Here is a 15,572-nt window from a genome sequence, read left to right on the forward strand (position 1 = left end):
AGCATTTCATATTTGTTGAGTTAGTTTTAACATCAAACATATAATTATTGTTATTGCTGATTAATTCTTGACCAAGTATAAATTATTAATAATAAATATTATATAATTAAATTAACTTTAATATAAATAATTTATAATAAAAACTATAAATTTTAATTAATTATTATTAAATTAGAATATATTAAAAAAAACTATCTTTCATCATGTCTTTTAGAGTCTCAGCCAATTAAATTCATCCATGATGTAAACTTTCAAGTCAAACCTTCTTTCTTTCTTTTCTTTTTCCATTCATGATAATAAATAATTGAAAAATGAAAATCAAACGAAAAAAAAATAGCCTTAAAATTAGAACACTCTGTTCTGGTGTTGGCATTGCTGATTTTTAAATTTGGGTTAATTTACACTTTACTCCTGAACTCAGTAACTTGTATTTAACTTTAGAAATGATTAGATAAAGTGGTACTTCTTTTAGGTACGTGATTAATAAAGTTAAGTTTTTAATACACGTGGTGTGAAAGGAATGGTTGGATTGATAAAAATAAACGGTATTAGTCAAGTATTTAAAAAAAATACCACTTTATCTATGGAGTTTTTAAGTTTAGGTTAAATTCAAATAGGTATAAATTATAAAGTTGAGAGAGTAAAGGGTACTTAATCCTTATAAATTATATTAATAAAATTTCATGGTTTTTATGATAGTAATATAATGCACAAAAAGATTCTTAGAACTACAAATCGATTCTCTGCGGAAATAGCGAATGCAATTAAGAAGAGTTCACCTATACATCCACTGCCACCTCATCAGACGACATTACTTGAGAACAGAAATAAGCTACTTTATTAAAAGAAAAACAAGACACGAAATGGAATACGTGTGGATTAAGGAACTTTCGGGGATTCAAACAAAACTGTGGTGAAACAGATTTTTAATTACGAGTAATAAATGCATCAAACACTTTGGGGAAGCCAAGGTAAACGTGCCTACAAGGTTGGACCATTTTCTGAAGAAAATTCTACAATTCTACAGTTGAATCACTGGATAAAACCAAACATGTCTCTGTTTTTCAATTGTATCCCAAAACCATATCTTTGTCTTTACTGCTCTCCGACTTTTCCAATATGTCTCTCTTCCTTTTCATGCTCCTCGTCTCCATTTTGAACCCTGTGGTTTCTCATAAAAGCTGCGATTTCCCAGCTGTGGTTAACTTGGGTGACTCTAATTCCGACACCGGCGGATATGCTTCTGCGTTCACTCCACCCGCTTCTCCTTATGGAGAAACCTACTTTCACATGCCTGCTCGCCGTTTTTCCGATGGGCGGCTCACCATTGATTTCATAGGTATGTTATAACTTCATTCGCCATTGCTATGCTATGACCACATGTTTGAAAATAACAATATATATAGATACTTTAGTTCACAGAAAATATATATTTTTAAAATAAATATTTATTGTACTTTAAAAGAATACTTCCCATCGTCTTAAGTTTATTTGTGGAATTCTGTTAAGCTATCAAATATATTTTCATATATATAATCCTCACGTTGAAAAAGATTAATTATGGATAAAAGTGATGTTCTTACTTGATGGTTTATTTTGGCAGCTGAGGCATTTGGTCTGCCATTTATTAATGCCTATCTTGATTCAGTGGGGACCAATTTCTCGCATGGCATAAACTTTGCCACCGCAGCATCTACAATCAGATTACCTATTAGTGTTATCCCTAATGGTGGATTCAGTCCATTCTATTTGGGGTTACAGTACTCACAGTTTGAGCAATTCAAAGTCAGATCTCAAATGATTAGGAAACAAGGTCAGTATATATTTCAAGTAGCATTTTATTATTTAAAAAATGACCTGGGATTGTAAATGTTAAGATATAAACTCTAAATATGTAAGATGCATTACCTGAACCAACTGTGGTCTTTTCCATGCATAGGAGGGTTGTTGGCAAGTTTAATGCCCAAGGAAGAGTATTTTTCTAAAGCTTTATACACATTTGACATTGGCCAAAACGATCTTGGAGAAGGGTTCTTTTCAAACTTGACTATACAAGAAGTCAATGCTTCTATTCCTGACATAATCAACAAATTCTCAGCAAATATTAAGGTATAATCCTATTCAGAAATTTGATCCAAATACCCAAGTTAAAATTTCAATGATTTGACCTAATAATTCTGGGGTGAATTTTTTGTTTTTTTTTTGCAGAATATATACAATTTAGGAGCAAGATTCTTTTGGGTTCACAACACTGGACCAATCGGTTGCTTGCCTTATGTTTTGGTTGCATTTGCCTCAGCTGAAAAGGACCCTGCTGGTTGTTTAAAGCCTTACAATGAAGTGGCTCAGTATTTCAATCTGAAGCTACAGGAATCAATAGCTCAACTCAGAAATGAATTCCCTTCAGCTGCATTTACATATGTAGACATCTATTCTGTGAAGTATTCTCTGTTTGCTGAACCCCCAAAACATGGTAATTTGACAAAGTACTCGTGTTTGGCACTTGTGTTGGGCCTATATCTGCCCGTGTTTGAGCTTTATATCTGATTCTGGACTAAATTTTCAGGGTTTGAACTTCCACTTGTGACATGTTGTGGCTATGGAGGTGAGTACAACTACAGTGCTGCAGTTCTATGTGGAGGAACAATTACGGTGAATGGTACAGAGATATTTGTGGGTTCATGTGATAATCCATCTGTTCGTGTGGTTTGGGATGGAATTCACTTTACTGAGGCAGCTAACAAGTTCATTTTTGATCAAATTTCGACTGGTTCGTTCTCCGATCCGGCTGTTCCATTGAAGCAGGCATGCCAGAGCTAGAGGAATTCAAAATAAACTTTCTGCTAAAGCATATAGACACATGAATAAACCAAAATTTAACTAGCTTCTCTTGTATGTAATAAGTGTCTACCTCATTGCTGCAGAAGATGATGTTATTTTAGTTTTTCTATTTTTAAAACAGAAAATAAATATATAATATTTCTTTGTTTTTGTTTTTCTATTCTTTTATTTACTTCCAATTTCTTGCCTTTTTTAACTTTATAATCAAGATTTTGATGTTTAGCTAAATATAAGATTTGGTAAACATCAAAACATCAATTTTGACCTATTGGAACATAAAATTAGGAACCAAAAGGCATTGAGAAGTGGTTTCTCAAAAAAAAAAAAACCTTCTTCCTAATATATTTAATTTTAATTTAATTTGTTGATGTCATCTAATTCAATTCATACATATTATATGCAATTGGATCAAACAAAGCCTAACGATTAAATTTAAATACCTCATATTTGCTATAAGTAAATATGAATTAAATTCAGTGAAATTATATTGAAATAATTTGAACTGTTTCGATAATGAATATGATGTCATATACTTGAACCGAGTATAGGGTACCACGTAAAATACCCACAAAAAACATTTTTATCATTTTACACACAATTATGTTAAAATATTAGTTTATAAAAGTAGGTGGTGATGAGATGATAATTGGGACATAAAAACTAAATTTTTTAATATTGAAAATAAATTTTGGCCACACATTGGAACTAGATTTACCTTAAAATACTAATAATATTTTTTGAAGAAAAAAAAGCCCAATATGGGAAAAAGTTATACTAACTATGAAATGGGCAAAATACCATTAAAGGCCAGTTTTTTTTAATTTATCGAAATAGGCCCGGTATTTTATTATTTACAGGAATGTGCCCTTTTCCTCGAAAACACGTCCCCATCAGCGCAATGTCAGGGGACGTGTCAGCAAAACGCGTCCCTAGGGGCGTGCTTAGCTTACGTGGACACAAAGCGTGCTTACGAGGACACGATTTGTTGCAACATAGGCAAAGCGCACCCCCAGGGACGCGTTTTGCTGCCACGTAGCGCGCCTCTAAGGACGCGTTTTCGTCGTTTCTCCCATTAGGTTTTGGGTTTTTAGGGTTAGGGTTTAAGGTTTTAGGGTTTTGGAGAAAAAATTAAACAAAATAATGGATTAGGGTTTAGGGTTTCTTAATTAAATTAATTATAATTTTTTAAAAATTATATTAGGTTTCGTGTTTATGGGTTTTTAAGATAAAATCAAAGCAGGATACTTTATCAGAAGAATTTCTGAAATCGCGCCCATGTTGACGCGCTTTTGCTACAGTAGGTCCTGAAAAAATAATTTCGAGTTGACGTTTCTGAGCGAATAGTATAAAAAATGCTTCAAGCAGGATGTTTTATCAGAAGAATTTCTGAAATTGTGCCCATGTGGACGCGCTTTTGCTACAGTAGGTCTTGAAAAAATAATTTCGAGTTGACGTTTCTGAGTGAATAGTATAAAAAACACTTCAAGCAGGATGCTTTATCAGAAGAATTTCTGAAATCGCGCCCACGTGGACGCGCTTTTGCTACAGTAGGTCCTGAAAAAATAATTTCGACTTGACGTTTCTGAGCGAATAGTATAAAAAACACTTCAAGCATGATGCTTTATTAGAAGAATTTCTTAAATCGCACCCACATGGACGCACTTTTGCTATAGTAGCATGTTTAGGGTGAGACTATAAATGAGGCAAAACATGTTCTCAGATTGTATAAGTTACACAGCAAAAAAATTTAGAGAGGCTAAGAATGTTAGAAATTAAATATGAGTGAACGTATTAGTGCTGTTATTTACTATGATGGTGAGGTTTGCCATACCAAGAACGGTGTTGTTTTTTTTTCCAGAGAATATGGTGCGACTGGTTTTTAACCAGAACATAGATTTGATAGAACTTCGTAAAAGAATTAGGCGTAAAATTTTCGGAACGACGCCAATGAAAGTTCTGTCTATTACGTATCGATTTTGTTCTTCTGTTGATCCGGTGACATATGACTCATTCGACATAAAATGTGCTCGTAGCTTGGAGGCAATGGTGCAGACTCATCTTGCTAGTGGAGCACCTTATATTGAGTTATATGTACAATTTACATCGCTAAATGATGTACTTGCGACCAGTGTTCGAGATGTATACATGACCCCTGACCGACACTCGATTAGCGGGTTACAAAACACGGAACATCCCATGTTTGGTAGCGGTGTGGAATGCACATCCCCTGCAAGACATTCTGTCGGTGGATGGGACATGTACATCGGTGGCTTGATGTTTGATGCTGGAAATACGTACTAGGGAACAACATCAAGTTCTAGTGGTTGGCAATCTACATCCAATTGGGGACGTTATGAAATACCCAGAAGAAGGGATGATGTACTCCCTACGACGTCCATCGGTGAGGGGACCTTGTACGCTGCAGATGATGGTGGGTTAGAAGATAACTCCGATGTGGATCCACCTCGAGAGCCTAGGCTCGATGGTGCAGAAGTTGGCTTATTTTCTAAACCGGAGCCTATTCCAATAGAACCTGAAGATGCTGAAAGAAGTTCAGATGAAGAAAAAAATCCACGATTCAGAGCATACTCACCTCTAGCCCACATGCATAATGTCGATTTGTCTGTAGATGATGCGTTGGAGTTTCCAGATCTACCACACCGGTTGCGTGATCGTACAAGTTTAGGGATAGATTTAGGTGAATTTGAAGTTGGTAATCAGTTTTCCAACAAGGATAGTTTTATTGGTGCTTTGAAACAACATAGCATAAAAAACGACGTTAACTACCACGTCGTTAAATCCAAATCTGATAAGTTTGAGGCAAAGTGTGCCGTGCAAGACGGCACATGTTCATGGAAAATATACGCCTCGTTGAGGAAAAGGACAGGGTTGTGGGAAATAAAAAAATACAAAGGTCCACATACATGTGCTGCAGGTACAATATTGACGGTTTCTGAATAATATTGTTATTATGTAATATTGCATTATTTAATGTACTTCGTTTATAGATGTTTCACAAGATCATCCCAAGATGGGTTCAGTTATGTTAGCTAGCTTGATACTGCCCACGGTAAAAGTAGATCTCAAGACTTTAGTGCCGGTGTTAATTGCCAATATTCGTAGCCAAATGGGGTACAAGCCCTCTTACCGCAAGGCTTGGATAGCTAAGCAGAAGGCGTTAGAGAAGATGCATAGTGGGTGGGACGCCTCATATAATGAAATATGGCAGTGGTGTCAAGTGCTAGAGCAATACGTCCTAGGTGCCATCACAGACCTTGAAACAGAAAATGCTTACTACAACAGTCGATTGCTACGTGGATGCCAAGTGTTCAAATGACTGTTTTGGACCTTTAAGCAATATCGAGACGCATTTCCATACTGCAAGCCATTGGTACAAATTGACGGTACCTTTATGTTTGGTAGGTATACTCATCGGCTATTGCTTGCAGTGGCACAGGATAGCGGTGGGAGAATTCTTCCAATTACATTTGCAATAACACTGGGAGAGTCATCTGATGATTGGGGATTTCTTTCTATCTAGGTTAAGGAGGCATGTGTGTCCCCAACCTGATATCTGTGTTATTTCAGATCGGGGTACTGGTATACTAACTGCATTTGATCGACAGGGAAGCTTATGGCAGTGCACACACCATCGATATTGCCTAAGGCACGTTGCTTCTAACTACTACAGGCAATATCCATCTAAGAGGGAACGTCGACAAGTGACCAACATGGGTATTTAGTCTCTATCTGTGTTAGGGTTTTTAAGTTAAGGGCTTAGGGTTTTTAAGTTTAGGGTTAGGGTTTAGGGTTTAGGGTTTTTGTTAAGGTTTGTCAATTAAATTATAAATTTAATTATAAATTATAAATTTATAAATTTTTAATAAATTAGGTTAGGGTTTTTAAGTTAAGGGTTTATGATTTTTAAGTTTAGGGTTAGGGTTTAAGGTTTATGGTTTTTGTTAGAGTTTGTCAATTAAATTATAAATTTAATTATAAATTATAAATTTATAAATTTTTAATAAATTAGGTTAGGGTTTTTAAGTAATAACTCAAACAAATTTCTATTTTATTACATCAAATAATATCAAAATATTCAAAATGTTTGTACAAATATATTAAAATACAAATCAATCTCCGTGCCTGCCAGATTCAGTGCCACATGGCGGCCGTCGACGGTTATGCGCTGGGTTACTCCTTTGTCCAGCTTCCTGCGGGGGTTGTAATTGCTCTGGCGGGGATTCTGGTTCATCCGGTAGGGCATCTGGTTGTCGGTGTTGGGACGATGAGCCACCTTGATAGAATAGTGAATGTGGAGGTGTTTGCATCACCAACGGCAACGATGTTTGAAACTCATACGGTGATGGGGATTGGTAAAAAGAAGAGCTCCCCGACGGCCCCTCTTGCGATCCCTCGTGCGACGTTGGCCTATATATCGACGATCCACTCGGCATAACAGAAAATGGAGATAAACCGGGCCATTGGCTCCAACTTGCCATATGACTCGAAAAAGAAAACATATAAGGATTAGGATACATAAAAGGGCTAGGATACGCACTGGCATCATCAAAAAAGGCTGTGTCGTAGGTATCGTTAGTTGAGCGGGTGGGTCGCGTGACTATGTCGGTGCTCTCGCTAGGCCTGGTGATTGAATGGTCGTTGATGATGGGCTGGGTGAAATTCTGGGACTCGTTGATGGGCCTACATCGTCGTCCCTTCATCTTGGATTTAAAGGCCACGTCGTTCCTTTTGGACACATAATTGCCGCTGCCTCTCCTCTACCGACAATAAATACAGCTTGCCATGGATCCTAAACCATGGCATGTGTTCCGGCATGCACGCTAACTCCAGAACGATGACCAGTTCTAGAGTAGGTATATAATCATATCGATCTTTCCACATTTGGATGTAGTGGGACCAGAATCTCGGCCTATCTGTATGCAATTACCGTAGGTGAATTTTGTGCTGATCATCAAACACCTCAGGTGCCACGGGAATCGGTTGTCTACATCCAAATTGCCGTAACACTCTGTCTGATTGGTGCATCTCCACGGTCGCATAACTAATCAATGCGACTTTCGCTGCCAAGCGTTTGGATTTTGGAGGAACTCATCCGGAATTACTGTCCGAATTCCCGGATCCTCGTATGGTGTCCATTGAAACTATATGAACATGATAGAAATATTAGTTATATACATAATACTAAATACTAAATACCAATCGACTAGCTCATGATGGAAATATAAATTTTATTTAATACTTACATGTGCTTCCGACTGCGGGTCTAATAGAAGCCGTATATCTTAAAGAAAGGTAGGTAATCGAGCATAACTTGCCAGATGGTTCCACCTAATTAAAAAAAATTTAGCATACTATTATTTTTAAAAATCTACATAATAATTGTAAAAAAAATCTAATATAAAATTTACTTCGTTATGAGTGGGAATGTATATGGGTGGTCCACTCGATGACATGGAAATTGAAAGCGAAACCGTGCCCATGACTGAAGTAGTGATAGGCAACCTCCGATTTTTACTTTACTTGGTCGTGTCGCCTCGCACATCTCCCGATATAATGTTGCCAAGACGGCAGACCCCCAACTCAATTCACCAACTGCTCTAAAATCAACGAATTTCAGCAGTCATCTTAGATGTACGAGGTTTCATGACAAGTTCGGCATCAGATAACCTCCAGTTATCTGAAGAATGTATGCCTGAGCATATCGAATTCTTTCTACTTTGGTTGAATCATCATCCGGCTCCAGGAATGTGTCTCGTAGTCAGCCCATCTCGATCCGACCTCCGTTAATTTTTTCCGGAATAGTGCCCAATAGCTCGTAGCACACTACTCCCCAATCGCCAAATTGAACTGACCCGGTGATTGGGTACCCATCCACCGGCAATCCCAATTGCAGATTGACATCTTCCAAAGTGATAGTGCACTCTCCACATGGAAGATGGAATGTGTGCATCTCGGGTCTCCACTTCTCGATCAACACACTGATAAGTTTCGGGTCCAACTTGCATCCCCGGCCTACCGTCACCACGTGCCAAAAACCCGCTTCCTGTAGGTAATTCTCTACCAACGGTGATGGAGGACCATGCATATTCCGGATATAGCATTCCAATATCCGATCTACAGACTTTTATAACAAATAATAAATTAATAATTATCTAAAAATGCATAAATAAAAAAATCTTAAATAATATTTAAAAAATAAATTTAACACTTACCATTTTCATTTGGTCGACGGATATGTGCTGGTTATCAAGACGAATCAATTCTCCGACCATTACTAAATTCGTACAAATTTTTTCGATTTAAAAAAATTTAAAAAAAATTAAATTTTTTTTAAAAATAATTAAAAATAGGGATTTAAGAGAAATTTAGGAGAAAATTGAGAGCAAATTAAATATGAATTTGAGAGAAATTTGGAAGGAAATTTAGAGCAAATTGAGAGGAAATTGAGAAAATAATTGAGAGAGGATTAGTTTGTGAAAAAAAATGAAAGGGTGGGGGGTTTTATAGGTTTTTTTTACCGTTAGGGGCGAAACGGTCAAAAAAATGACCATTGCACTGTTCACGCGCGGGGAAAACGCGTCCCTAGGGGCGCGCTACGTGGCAGCAAAACGCGTCCACGTCAGCGCGCTTTGCCTACGTTGCAACAAATGGCGTCCTCGTAAGCGCGCTTTGTGTCCACGTAAGAAAAGCGCACCACCAAGGACGCGTTTTGCTGACACATCCCCTGACATCGCGCTGATGGGGACGCATTTTTGGGGAAAAGGGTCCATTCCGGTAAATAATAAAATACCGGGCCCATTTCGGTAAATTTTAAAAAAGGGGGCTTTTTTGGTATTTTGCCCCTATGAAACATCATTTAATAGTAATTGGTGGATGAAATTTGGATAATTCAAATCGATATCTAAAACACCATTCTCATACATCTGCTAATGTGCCAAACAGTGGGTGACATGATTGGCTAACTTATGGAGAAAAAAACTTACAACATCAAACATCACAACAAGCTAGGGCCTCACTAACAATACGACCATACAAAATAAATCTAGTACCTGACTATTGAACTTATTAACAACAAACGTACAGTTGGACTTTAGAAAAAACATTTGTTAAGGGCTTTCTTAGTGGCTCAAAATAAAGTAAGCGCTTCAGCCGAAGGAGCATCAAATGCCTCCACAATCGAGCAAGTAAATCCTACTACACTATTCCCTCATGGTCATGAACGATGGCGCCACAAAAAGCTGATATCATCTTTGCATTCCGTGCCGCGTCAACATTAATTTTCATTGCATCTTCACAAGGTGGAGACCATCGGGCCACAAACAGACGTTTAAGAACCAACAGTGTATATAAGAGATTGTGCACCAGGAACTCATGGTGATAGGACCTAGCTCATAATACCACATCTTGTGAGGAAACACCTCTCCCTAGTTAACAATCATATTCCAAGCCTCCCGCAGCTGCTATAGAAGCACAATAAAACTAAAGAAGGCTTCCTTGTCCAACTGCATTGTTTGGGGTCTTAGAACACCTCCAATCACTTCTTAATAGTTTTAAATTGTTTAATTTTAAAGCCTTAAAATGGTTCTAAATTTGATTATATTATTTTCTTAAATATTGTTTTAAAGATTTACTACTTGAAGAATTATAAGTCACATGTGTATGCATTTATGTGATAGTATCTTGTATCTGAACCCGTCGTTGAAACGAGTAATGGGGTGTTACACCTTTTCTTTTAAAAATATTGTGAAACTTAAACTCTTTTCCAATGGAAAAGGCATTAATATATTTTGCAACTGAAAAAATAATAATAATGCCAACTGGGTAGTCATATTCTAACAAACTATAAACTGGAAAAGGCATTAATATCATTTATAACTTGCGGTATTTTTAAATTTTCTTAGTTCTATTTTCTTTAGGGTTCTCTCAATTTTTTTTACTTTGCTCGGCCTTTTTCTCAACCACACATAAGTTATTTTTGTCAAAAAAATGAATTTTTAGAAATGTATTGATTTTATGGAAAATTTTGTTTGGAAAATTTGCTTCGAATATTTTTTCGAAAGTTGTTTTTAGTGAACCAAACACAATATAAATTATATTTGTTACAAAATATTATAGAAATATTTCTTTTTGACAACCAAAATTTATTTTATAATACTATCAACCTAATTAAATTTTAATTTTAATTTATATATTACATTCATGATAGTAGATAGTGGCACATCGAAGCTCGAAGGGATACATCTAATTAAGCAGGATTTAAATTGTAATATATATTCATAAATTAGTTTTTTTACCCGTGTGATGCATGAGGAGTTGAACGTGTGTCTTTATTTGCTTTTATTTCAATATGTTATATTAATTTGTTTAAATTATTATTATTTGAAATTAGAAGCATTTTCAAAATAAAAAACAAGTAATAAAATTTAATAACAAAATGTGCAATTTTAATATGAAGTTGATATTTAAAACTAAATGAATTTTTTAGTATGAGTAATATAAATTATGAACCAAATAATAATATTTATATAAAACTCAAATATGATCAAAAGTATTGAAAATTGATATTAATACATTGAAATATTTTCTTTTACAAATTTAACAACTCAAATTTGACTAATACAATAATTAGAAAAAGTAAAGAGAAAAATATGATAACTTTAATAAATTACAAATTATACATTAAAATTAAATAGGCTTAATACCTCTTTTGGCCCTTTAACTATAGCAAAGTTATCACTTTTTTTTTTATCAGTTGTGCCTTTGTACTTTATTTTTGTGATCTATTTGGCCATTTTATTTTAAATCTGTAATTTCCTTCACTAACCCAAATTTTTGTTAAATAAATATACCACCAAAGACACATCGCCAAGTGTCAAGAAAAATTTTAAATAAATCACTTAAAATATAACAAAACTAAAAAAATCATTAAATATCCAAAAAAAATAGAAGATAGGATGTTTTTGTAAAAAAAAAAAATACAGATACACAATTTTGGTGTAGCAAAAATCGTTTTTGGATAAAAAAATTTAACTTTTTCATTTTAAATAAAAATTAAAAATTTTTTATAAGATAATGTCAATGGGTTATTTTCAACTTGATTGGTTGGACTTCCAAAGGCGAAGATGCTATTTGAGTATATAAAAAAAATCTTTATATTGAAACAATGTTTTTTTATAAGAATTAAAAAAGAAGAAGATGTTATTATATTGTTTTGTAATTTGTGTTGAGATTTTAGTTTTAAATTTTAAATATAATTTAATGCTTGATGTTTGAATTAAAATATGAGACCCACTTTAAATATAATTAAAAAAAAAAGGAAGTATTTTAGAATTAAAAGAACTTAAAACCCAAAATTTCAATATATGCTTCCATACCTTCTTTTATTAATAAAATATTAAAAATATTTAAATTTAGAATTATTGTTAATATTAAAAATTATTATTAAAATAAATTATAATATAATTAATAATTTCTTATATTTTTAAATATAAAATATGCATGTTTAATAATATTCACAATTATAATATTTGAGTTTAATATTTTATAAAGTTAAAATTAAAATTAAATATTACTAACATAAAAAAATTTGGTTTGGTTCAAGTTATTGTTTTTATCTAAAAATCAAGTTATTCATAAACAATTTTTTTTAATACTCTCTTAAAAGGAGAAGTTAGTTTCCAAAAAGGGTAATTTTTTAGTGACCATACTGTCTTTTATAAAGCAATAAATTTTTTTGTGAAATAAACTCACCCTTTGTTCCATTATTCCTTAACCACTTTTTGTAAATTCCATTTTACTTGTTTAAAATATTTTCTCTCTCCACCAAAAGAACTATTTACATAATTTAGAAACTTAATTGCAAATTAGTCTATTATATTTTATTTATTATATATTTATCTAAATTTAAATAAATGGATACAAATAATAAGAAAATCTAGTTAAAAAAACTAATACAAGAAAAATATATTTAACTTTTATTAATTTTAATATAAATTAATATCATGTAAAATTTATTTTAAATGTTTATAAATATAAACATAAATTAAAATAATAAAACAATATATTTAAATAAATAGTTTTGTTAATTGTTAAAATTTGCAGAATCCATATGATTAGAAGCCCCATATACTAATTTAGGCTTATGGAAGATAGGAGGAATATTGTTTGGGAGACAAAACATGAACCACCGTTTGAGCAAATCTATTGCACTGAAACCCTTGACTTCCACTGGAGGGTGAAGTGCCAGGTCTTGTTTTTTTTTTTTTTAGTTTTATATAATTTAATAAATATATTAAAAATGTATTTAAAAATAAATAAAAATATAATTAATCAAAATTTAAATAAATTGCTCTAAAAAATAGATATACGGAAAGTAAAAATATAATTAACGAATAAAATTTTATTATATTAATATCTTTAATAGCCATTTTCTTATTCTCATCTCATTTCTATAGTTGTACACCTTGCCGTTATTTCAAATCTCATTGCTATAGTAATTAATATTACTGTCACACATTACTAAGTTTCCCGTTCCAAATAAACACAAAGTACTTTCTTCATGTGGAGAAATGGCTAAAAATGATTTGAAACTTTGTTTTAGTGTTGGGAAATTCTTGGTTTTCTATTTCTGCTATCAGCTGACGGGAATTGTAGATGTTTGTGAGTATTTGTTTCCCTAGTCGCTTTTATACATTAATTATGATATGGATAAAATAATTATATAAAAACTGTATGAAGGTTTAATTGAAATGATTAATTTAAGATATTGAAAATTAAAATATTTTAGGTTTAAATTGTAAATTTATTTTTCTAAATTTAATATAAAAATACCTTCAAACAAATGTTAATGAATTTTATTTTCACAGTTGAATTGGATATAGAAAATATTTCCAATATAAGAAAAATTAAAAAAGTCAAATATATCCATCCAACATATATTTAATAATTGCCTAGTAACACTAAATTTTTAAGGCAAGGAAAGGAAAATTCTAGTGACAAACTCCTTTTAAACAAATCAAATGTAGGAATGATTCATTCATTTTTTCTTCTTCTAATAATGTGTAGAAGGAGGTGTTGTCGGTTTTTGTCCACTCCATTTCAGGCCCTTTCTCAACATCCACAAGGGTCCCTTTGCGCAAGAGTCAGAACTTGGGACCAATTGCCCTTGTGAGGGGTCATTCTGAACAAACCGAGGGTCCTGCAAGGTACTACCACCGGTTGGATAACTGCCGTATATTACTTTGCTTCTTATTTTTATTTTTTTACATATTCTATCAACAATTAGTTGAATTTCCAAAGAGGAAGAACCAAATATACAACCACCTCCGCAAGAGGTCATTAATGTTGGTTTGAGAAAATCTTTTAAAGTGAAAAATCTAACAATTTCTACTGATTATGTAGTATACTTAAAATGAGTTTTTCTTTTGGCCAGAAAAGGAAAGTAGTTTATTTATGAAATATTAGCATAAAGTTGAATACATAATTACCCCTCAAACATCATTTAAGAGAAGGCGATCAGAGGGATCATAATAGACATAAAATAAACCAAAAGTAAAAAAGTTCATTTAAAGATAAAAACAACTAAAAACTACTACCTATTTGTTCTCTCCTTGAAATACATGTCTCCAATAACTAGAACTCAGAGAATGGAGGAGCCTCCTGCATTCATCAATCAAATGAGATAACACAAAGTTTTGATTAGTCGATTTTTGCATAAAGGAAAGAACAAAAGTAGCATCTACTTCAATTTCAATGTTGAGAATATTATGGTCATGGGCAAGGGTCAATCTGTTATGGTAAGCTCCAATCACCCAATTACCCAAGTGATCCCCAATAAGAGCACCTGCACCCACTTTCTCTGGATTGCCCGGAGAAGAGCCTTCTGTATTAAGCTTGAACCATCCCACACAAAGGGGGCTTCCAAGAGACAAGGACAAAGTCAAAGAGACCCTCTGCTTCTTAAGAGGGAGAAAATAGTGAATTCATAAGCATTTCAAAGGACCCTTTGAACGAAGCCATTGACAAATCTATACTAATTGAAGATTAAGGCCTTTTAACATAACTAAATGTAACAGCCTGTTTTCAGTGAAATCAAAACAGTAGTTTCGGGATCACAAATCTGAAGTCAAAAAAATTATTTTATTATTATTTTATTGTCTACAGCATGATAGAAATTTTACCGTTTACATACTCAATTTGATAAAAAGGACTAAATCGCGTAAAGTGCAAAAGATGAGTTCTAAGAGCTAAAGGTATTAAATAAATATAGGACTTTAAAGTGGAGGTTCTTATATGGTAATTAGACCATTATTTTGCTAGTGGATGATAATGGCTTGGCATTTTGTGTAATTATTAAAGCTTTTAAAGGTTAATTTTGAAAATGAGTAATTAAAGTTAATAATAAATAAAACCAAATTAAAACATCATTTTGTATCATCTTTCCCAATTGAATATCAAACAAAATGTTTGAATGTTTAAAGTATTTCTAAGTTAAAGGTCATTTTATAAAAAGATAAGAGCTCTATGAATTCTCTCTGCGAAAATACTGAATCTGAAAAATCCATTACTGAGGAGTTGATCCCTAAGAAAGTTCCTTTCAGAAATGAAGATGTTGATACAAACAATAATATGTTGATCGATACATCTCCAGAAAAATCTATCTCGTGGAGGGATATGCTTGTAGGACATTCGTCAAAGGATACTCACATTGA

The 15,572-nt window shown here is 33.3% G+C and overlaps 1 protein-coding gene across 1 annotated transcript; it reads left to right on the top strand.

Moving 5' to 3' along the window:
- Positions 1 to 973: 973 nt before the first annotated feature.
- LOC107910386 (esterase) lies at positions 974 to 2,995 on the top strand. The gene is made up of 5 exons (XM_016838212.2): positions 974 to 1,339; positions 1,604 to 1,813; positions 1,940 to 2,109; positions 2,209 to 2,473; positions 2,567 to 2,995. The coding sequence occupies exons 1-5, from the start codon at positions 1,120 to 1,122 to the stop codon at positions 2,818 to 2,820; spliced, it is 1,119 nt and encodes a 372-aa protein (XP_016693701.1). The 5' UTR covers positions 974 to 1,119; the 3' UTR covers positions 2,821 to 2,995.
- Positions 2,996 to 15,572: the final 12,577 nt, after the last annotated feature.

Source organism: Gossypium hirsutum, chromosome D02, assembly GCF_007990345.1.
Source record: "Gossypium hirsutum isolate 1008001.06 chromosome D02, Gossypium_hirsutum_v2.1, whole genome shotgun sequence".
Classification (NCBI taxonomy): Eukaryota; Viridiplantae; Streptophyta; class Magnoliopsida; order Malvales; family Malvaceae; genus Gossypium; species Gossypium hirsutum.

What these genes read in the sequence shown, in the direction of transcription:
- LOC107910386 (XM_016838212.2), top strand. Translation starts at nt 1,120, where the DNA reads ATGTCTCTCTTCCTTTTCATGCTCCTCGTCTCCATTTTGAACCCTGTG. An exon ending in GCTCACCATTGATTTCATAG is followed by an intron (nt 1,340 to 1,603) that starts GTATGTTATAAC and finishes TTATTTTGGCAG; the next exon opens with CTGAGGCATTTGGTCTGCCA. An exon ending in TCAAATGATTAGGAAACAAG is followed by an intron (nt 1,814 to 1,939) that starts GTCAGTATATAT and finishes TTCCATGCATAG; the next exon opens with GAGGGTTGTTGGCAAGTTTA.